The sequence below is a fragment of the Amphibalanus amphitrite genome, unplaced genomic scaffold, assembly GCF_019059575.1.
Source record: "Amphibalanus amphitrite isolate SeventyFive unplaced genomic scaffold, NRLGWU_Aamphi_draft 000068F_arrow, whole genome shotgun sequence".
Lineage (NCBI taxonomy): Eukaryota > Metazoa > Arthropoda > Thecostraca > Balanomorpha > Balanidae > Amphibalanus > Amphibalanus amphitrite.
In genome coordinates this window covers 1,101,346-1,108,980 of record NW_024881564.1, presented here as the reverse complement: position 1 = coordinate 1,108,980, position 7,635 = coordinate 1,101,346, and the positions used below count along the sequence as shown (strand labels likewise).

At 49.0% G+C, this 7,635-nt stretch overlaps 1 protein-coding gene across 1 annotated transcript; it reads left to right on the top strand.

The window, feature by feature from the left end:
• Positions 1-2,247: 2,247 nt before the first annotated feature.
• On the top strand, positions 2,248-7,247 carry LOC122378920 (acidic leucine-rich nuclear phosphoprotein 32 family member B-like). Its single transcript, XM_043360574.1, has 6 exons — positions 2,248-2,441; positions 4,882-5,025; positions 5,338-5,570; positions 5,850-5,941; positions 6,280-6,504; positions 6,813-7,247. The coding sequence occupies exons 1-6, from the start codon at positions 2,394-2,396 to the stop codon at positions 6,860-6,862; spliced, it is 792 nt and encodes a 263-aa protein (XP_043216509.1). The 5' UTR covers positions 2,248-2,393; the 3' UTR covers positions 6,863-7,247.
• The last annotated feature ends 388 nt before the right edge of the window (positions 7,248-7,635 follow it).

Genomic DNA, 7,635 nt, shown 5'->3' with positions numbered 1-7,635 from the left:
GGGGCTGCTCCCACCAACCGCATACCACTCAGCTTGAGGCGTTCCGTAACCACAATTCCTGAGCGACTCGACCCTGGGTTCACGGCTCACGCGCCGCCACGGGACGAATGTGGTGCTGGTTCATGTGAGCTGTGAGTTGTGTCTGATCTGTGATCCACCTCTCGTCCCACTGATCCATGCGCTGATTTATCCTGCGCTGATTAGCCATCATTCGTAAAAAAATGATGGCTCCGGCTCAATATTCGACATGAGCTCAGAGTTCAATGCCCCGGCGGCCTCCATACCTTTTCCAACTCTGTTTCTGAGATCTGACTCACCGACTAGGCCGAGTCACCGTGGCGGCCGCCCCGTACCCTGCATGAACTATTCATGTGATACCTACAAGCGCGCGGTTATGTTTGAACTTGAGGTACACGTCACACAAGTTTCTTGCGTAAAGCTGTTTCTTATAATTCATAAATATGGTGGCATTCCATGCTTTCGTTAGTAACCATACCTTACCCAAAAATCCCAAAATCAACGTTATAAATGCTGATTACGAGCGAGCGAGCGCAGCGAGCGAAGCGAAGTCTTTTCAATATAACGGAAAAATCTCAGTATGAGCGGCCCGGCCCGGCCCGGCCCGGCCTGTAACGCTTTTGAGAGGCTTATATCTCAGCAACCGCTGGACCGAATGGCCTGCGGTCTTTTTTGCTGGGTAGCCCCATCCCTTCTACCCCGTAATTGACTACTTTTGATACATCTCAGTGACCGCCGTGGCACGTGCCACGTGAAAAGTCAAGGGTGTTCAAGCAGTTTTGCAAAAGTAATGATTTTGAGAGGCCCATATCTCAGCAGCGGCTTGAGCGATTGTCTTGCGGTCATTTTTATAGGGTAGCTGCATCCCTTCTACCAAAGGTCGGATACTCTTCATCTATGTGAGTGACCCCCACTGCACGTGCAAAATACAACAATAAGAGGTGCCAAATTTGTTCCCATTTCAGTAACTCGGTAATTACTGGGGCGATTTCGCTGAAACTTGGCATACAGGTAGGCACCCACCAGGCAATGCATTCCCATGTGTTTCGGTTAGGGTGCTACTGCACGTGCGCACGTGCAGGGGGCGTTTCCAGATCTCGAGAACGGCTGGGCCGATTGCGCTCAAATTTGGTACACGGTTGGGAACCGGTTAGTAGGGTGCCGTGCAAAAGTCATTTTGGACCCCGTTTGCACGTGCGCACGTGCAGAATGCCGCTTCCAGATCTCAGGAACGGCTGGGCCGATTGCGTTCAAATTTGGTACACCGCTAGCGACCGGCTAGAAGGGTGCTTTGCACAAGCCCGTTGGAAGTACCCTCTCGCCCTTCTGCACGTGCAGGGCTCACTATTTCGCTCGCTCGTTCTTCGCCCAAAAGGCGTTTTACTGGTATTAATAAAGCGTTCAATGCTCAGTTCCATATGGTGAATTTCGTTTTTAGTATCTTATGACTTATCTCTTCTAAGGCCGGAGCGCCGGAGCCGCCTAACAGTTCATGACTCTGGCTCGAGTCACAGGCAGAGGAAAAAGTTTTTAAGCAGTCCCAGCTCCATGGTTCGGCTATGGGCCAATAGTGTTGGCACTTGGCTTCCTTCCTCGGCTCCGGAAATTGCGACATTCTAGGACCATCTATAGGTAAGTGACCTGACCTGACTTGAAAATGTGGTTGGTGTCGGAAAAGCCGGCTTGGATCAGGGACCAAATGAGTACCTATGCCAATTTTCAGCTCAAATCGCCAATGCTTCCGAGAAATTACCATATAAGCGTTTGAGGTGGTGGCACTAACGCCCGTGCCTCCTCCTCGGCCGGGATGGGATATGTCTAATCAGCAAAACATTGCAAAACATGAATAAACCCATAAGTTGATCACGAAGATTGATATGACCACAGATATGAGTATGACGACAGATTCAGATGATCGGACACTGGTGTGCATTTTTCATCCATGGGAGTATGAAGCCGATCGGTTTTCCTTCAAAATAAAAACTCGGCATCAGTTTTCTCATCGATTTGTCGTTCCTCATGAAAACATTCTGAAATAATTTTGTTTGTGTGAATAATTATAAGTAGAACTTTCATTTTTGTAAATAAAATAGAAATATAGCTTCTATTTCATTCCCGCGCACTAATTTCAAATTTCAATGTTGGCGGTATGGTGTGAGGGCGAAACCTTCATGTAGCAGCATTTTTCCTTTCCATTTGGTAGCATAATGTTCTGCCGCGAACGATTTTGGGACCACTGCGTCAGCGGCGGCGAGGCGGCGAGCGTCTCTGAAACAGATGCGTTTGTTGACAGGCGCCAGTATCGCCGATTGGGTGCTGTTACGAGTCTTATTTCAGTCTTAAAGGTTCGCAGGTGGTCGAGAAAGGCTAAGACGATGGAGAAACGCATTGGGCTTGAACTACGGGGCAGGAAACCCGAGGAGGTAAGTGGATCGCCTTCTATTGAACGGCTGTTATTGGCAGTGCGCGCCATTTTTGTCACTCATTTAAAAAAGGTCTGTCTTTCAGCCAGAAGCCCTCGGAATACTTAGAACTTGATCCATACTAGTAATTAACAAAAATAATGTCTTCCTATTGCCTCAGTGGCACTGTCAGTGTGCCAAAGCCTCTTGTCTTCCTTGTATTTATCATGTTCCGAGCTGTGCTGCTCTGCCGACAGCTTTTGGGTAGAATGATTGTTGGGATGAGTATGAAGTTCAATTTTTTGATATATTTTTGCATCTACACATGTTGAAATTATGTTCCATCCCCTCCTTCCCCCCATTACTAGCATTTGGTTTTCTGGATCAGTTACGATCACCCATGTCATTTGATATATTTTCTGTATTTGTCATTTGTTAGGGTGTCAGATACATCTATTTTGCATTTTGTTTGATTCAATTGTATATGTTTTACTCTAACACATGATTATAAAGCATTTGACTGCCCTGGTTTTGTCTAAGTTATTGGGTTTGGGTGTAACAATTTTGTTACAGCATGTTTGGTTTGCTTTCTACTTTTAATAAGCAGGGAAGTTGGCAGCCATTTTAAAAATTATTCAGAAAATATTGACATCCATAAGGGCTGCTTAACAACCTGTAAGAAACTCAGTTATTATAAGGTATACAGTTCTAAAAGGTGTTTTCCATGAGCTCTGCCAAGTTTGATAGAGCCTTTCCTTTTCAAAATCCATGGTACATGGCTTGCTAGCTGCTTTATAATATCAATGAAATGTCATTTAATGAGCATTTTTCTCATATTTTCCATATGTTGCAAACGTTTCACGGCCACCGTGTGGGTACCTTGGCTCGCCGCCCCCTGGCATGTTGGACGCCATGTCGGGACGGGGCGGTCGCTCCGCCGCGATGACGTCACAGTACCCACGCTCGGTTCCGCCGGCCGGCCGGCCGAGTAGCCATTTTGGACCCGGCTCACCTCGGCTGAAAACGGTTTTACGACAGCACTTCACTGCAGGACGCGCTGAAAATACTTGCCAGTGGTACTGGGACGCGGTGTCACCGATATTTGCGGCTGATCGGCGTCCTGAGCACGCTAGAATACTATACCCCGCCGCGGCCCCCCTCGTCCTTGGCTGGGCGGCACTGACTCGCCGGCTCCGTGGCCGTGCGCAATCAATGGCCGGCCGGCCGGTGTATTCGTCCGCGCAGGAATATAGTGCTCTCGTCGGAGGGCTGCCGGACGTCCACAGTTTCGCCCGGACCAGAGGTTTTCAATTCGGCCTGCGACGAGGCCCAATTACTATGTAGGGGGCCTGTATGGGGTGGGACGGCGGCGCAGCGCCCGGCAGCTGAAGCGGGATGATCATCGCGACAGCGAGAGCAAGCTGCGGCGTCCAAGCTGCTCGGATCTGGATATTTGATACGGGTGAAAAGTGGCAACGAAGATAATTGAAGGGCGCAACGGGTGGCCCATTTCGACCATTCTTTATCATTCGGGTTATCAACTTTTTGGGTCGCGTAGTCATGAGGATTGAGGCATCGTTTCCGGGGTCTGGTGACCCCTGCACTCTGCAGCATTCAGATATTCGAAAATCGAACAATCATGATTGTAACCTCGTTTGAATTTCATTTTTATCTATGCAACTTATTCATATCGTCCTTCTGTGACTTGACGCGAACCACGCGGTTCATTTTTTCGTGTATATTTACGGCGGGTACTATTGAGGCGAAGTGTTTAATTTGCTTCTTTGTTGTACTTTCATATGCAAAGTGGTAGGCTTACATCAGTCGACATCACAGAAATTGGAACCTTAGCTTCGGTACTCGAATAGCGAGACACTACCAGATCATGTTGATGGGCGATGATAATGCGCTATCTGCTAGCTGAAAGAGGAGCATTGATGTATGGATTGATAAGGTGATGAATGATACCACATTGCATCAGTCAACACTTATGACTTGGCAAAGTTGAATCGGTGACGATAATCGCTGTTACCTTTAAAAGCCGGTCGATTAGGCACTTTACAACCGCATGGTGGCATTCCATGAATTAGGAGTATAGGCTCTGAAAAAGATTACCTTAATTGTAGATCCATATCAAAGATAACTCGGAATCTACTGCTTCGGACCAAAAGAACGTTTACATTTATTCGATTTTTATAATCGGGTAATTGAGAACTTGTTTGGAACTTGTGATTGTCGAAGCTCCTTTCATGCGAGCACATTGCGACCACGCACGCTGAACCATTCTAATTAGTAAATTTCCTCAAAAACATGTCATTGTCTTGAGTAGCTTTTCGTTATCTGTGCTCTGCGGATAGTCATTAACGAATAACACGTATCGACATTTCATTTTATCTCCAAATTGACCGTAATCGCCTGCTAGGTTTCGTTTACTGACACCTTCCGATTTGTGTGTTCACAGTTGACTGAGCTGAACCTGGACAACTGCAAGTCGCCGACCATTGATGGCCTCACGGATAAGTTCTCCAACCTGGAGGTGCTGAGTCTCAACAGCGCCGGCCTCACCACCCTCAAGGGCTTCCCGACGCTGCCCAAGCTGAGGAAGGTAGGTGGCGCTGCTGTGGGCAGGTGGAGCTGCGGGTCGAGCAACGAACTGTTGTAGGAAACAGTAGCTTTTATTTATCAGGGACATCGCTTTGCTGTTCTCACTCGAATTGTCCTCTACTACAACGTTAAAGATATTTTCATAAATGCTGATATCATTATGCCTTATCCCTACCTACACATCCAAGTCATCGCCATCAGCCCGATGCCCAATCAGTACGGTCTTCTGTTGCCAAGCGGTAGCTATGCCGGATTGGCTGTCCCACCCAAAAACTAGCTTGGCTGACACGTGCCGTTTGTCTCCCCATTTCAGCTGGAAGTGAGCGATAACCGAATCTCGGGCGGTCTGAACGCGCTGTCAGGCTGTTCGGTGCTCAAATCGCTCAACCTCAGCGGCAACCGGATAAAGGAGCTGGAGGCGCTGAAGCCGCTGTCCGAGCTGCCGAACCTCAGGAACCTGGACCTGTTCCACTGCGAGGTCACCAACCTGGACAACTACCGCGAGGAGGTGTTCAAGATGCTGCCGGGCCTGGTCGGACTGGACGGGTGAGTCTCTCCCGGTGGTGTGAGGGCGGTGTGGTGGGCAAAATGGGAACATTTTATCCCCTTATAAATAACTACCTACACGTTCATGAAACAATAATTTTTATTCTTCATGTTTTCATGTATTTATATTGATAATTTATCTACAACATACATAGATAAAACATTTCTCAATTCTCACCAAATCACGAAATGAATTCAGAAACATTAATTGTCAGGCCGAGCTGCCGTATACGTAATGCATTTTTAAACCTAACCACCGCACTTTTCGACTTGCCCCAGCTTTGACAAGAACGAGGAGGAGGTGGAGGACTCTGACGAGGAGCTCAATGGAGTCGAGGACGAGGAAGATGGCGACGAAGAGGGAGCCGAGGGTATGTGACACCGCTCGGTGTTCAGTCATCTAGCACGATCGCCTGCTTGATGTTGACACTTTTATTTTTTGTTGTCGTATGTTCCTCTTTATCTCGAATGCAGTTAAGCTAGAATGCTAACGTGACTGAATATTTGCATCTACGTAACAATAAATGCATGCGGCTTTGATCCATAATGCTATTAAAAAACATGCTATAAGAATAATCTGCTAGCAAAGATCAGAAAATTGATGCTTGCGCATTCAGTAAAATCTGCGACCTTTTAGCTTGTTAGTCCATTCATTGTCCTCGTTAACTTTTCCGTCGTTAATTAGACCTTCCTCTCTGCCCGTCCTCAGGCGAGGAGGATGACGAGGAAGACGGCGTCGAGGACGATGACGGCGAGGAAGAGGAAGAGGACGACGAGGGGGACGAAGAAGAGGACGAGGTCGGCCTGTCCGCCATCTACAAGGACAACATCGGCGACGGCGAAGACGACGAGGACTTTGACGAGGACGGGGCCGAGGACGAGGAGGACGAGGACGATGACGTCATCGAGGAGGAGGACGAGGCGGCAGCCGGAGGTGAGAGGACGGGGGAGCTGAGTGGAGTTTTCAGGGCAGTGGAGCGAGGACTCTGGCTTGATGCTGCGACATCCCAGGCATTGTCAGTTCCACATAGGTGGCGCTAGTCGTATTTGGTCAGTTAGTGCTGTGCCATGCCCCAACTGTGCTCTGCCTGCCCGTAGGAACCCGCCGAAGCCGAGTACATTTTTGGGTCATGATTGGTTACTTGCTCAGTCACCAAATTGGAGAAAATGTTTTATCCATTTGTCAGACTAACGGACTTTTCAGCGACAGCTTCCAGTAATAATGTTTTTCCCCGTTTTCAGACACGAACCGGGGCAAAAAGCGCAAACACGAGGAGGAAGAGGAGGCCTAGGGGCTGCGCCGGCCGTCCTCACTTCACGAATCACCCATATTTTCACAAACCACCCCACGGGGGCGCGGCCCCTTCATCACGCACCGCAGGGTCGGGCCGAGGCCGCCGGCTGACCGCCCGGCGCGGCGCGATTTTGGTCATTTTACAATGTTCGCTTGTTATGGTTCACCGTGTATATAGTGAGAGGCGTGTGGAGGCTGGCGGGCGCGATCGGACGGGGAGGGACGGGACTGTTTTTACTGCGTCACGCAGTCCGGCTGACAGGGGACAGTCGGAGTTGGCCGGCCGGTCGGCGGGGTGCAGGTCCTGGCTGCGCGCCCGGCCGGCTCCCCTCCACACTCCATGGCCATTTGTCAATGTACAATAAATATTTTGTAGTCCGACATGTCGTGAGTTTCGGATTGCTGATTTGACAAAAGCAGATTGCAGACTTCTTTTAGGCACGAAGTGTGAGATGTATGCAGCCTGAAGTTACGTTACAACCGATGTGGTGGTGGTGAATTGGGGTTTTTGGGCGCCCGGACTACAGTGGTCATCGGCGCCCACGTTACAACCGATGGCTGGCGTGATAGAGATGACAGGCGGTAGTCGAACGTCTTTCCATTTGAAAATATCTCTGAAGCCCTGTGGCTAACCCCAATGATGTGAGAATACCAGTTTACAGACGTCTAATCAGATCAAGGTTTGGCGAGTCCTCATCCTTGCGCAACTGTGAAGGGCACCTTGCATTGTCCCTATCTTTAACTGGGCTAGGCCATGCAAACAATCTCCAA

Bases quoted from the DNA above. Each gene is read 5' to 3' on its own strand.
- LOC122378920 (XM_043360574.1), top strand. From the start codon at position 2,394: ATGGAGAAACGCATTGGGCTTGAACTACGGGGCAGGAAACCCGAGGAG. The intron at 5,026-5,337 runs GTAGGTGGCGCT...TCCCCATTTCAG, and splicing joins CGCTGCCCAAGCTGAGGAAG to CTGGAAGTGAGCGATAACCG. The intron at 6,505-6,812 runs GTGAGAGGACGG...CCCCGTTTTCAG, and splicing joins GGACGAGGCGGCAGCCGGAG to ACACGAACCGGGGCAAAAAG.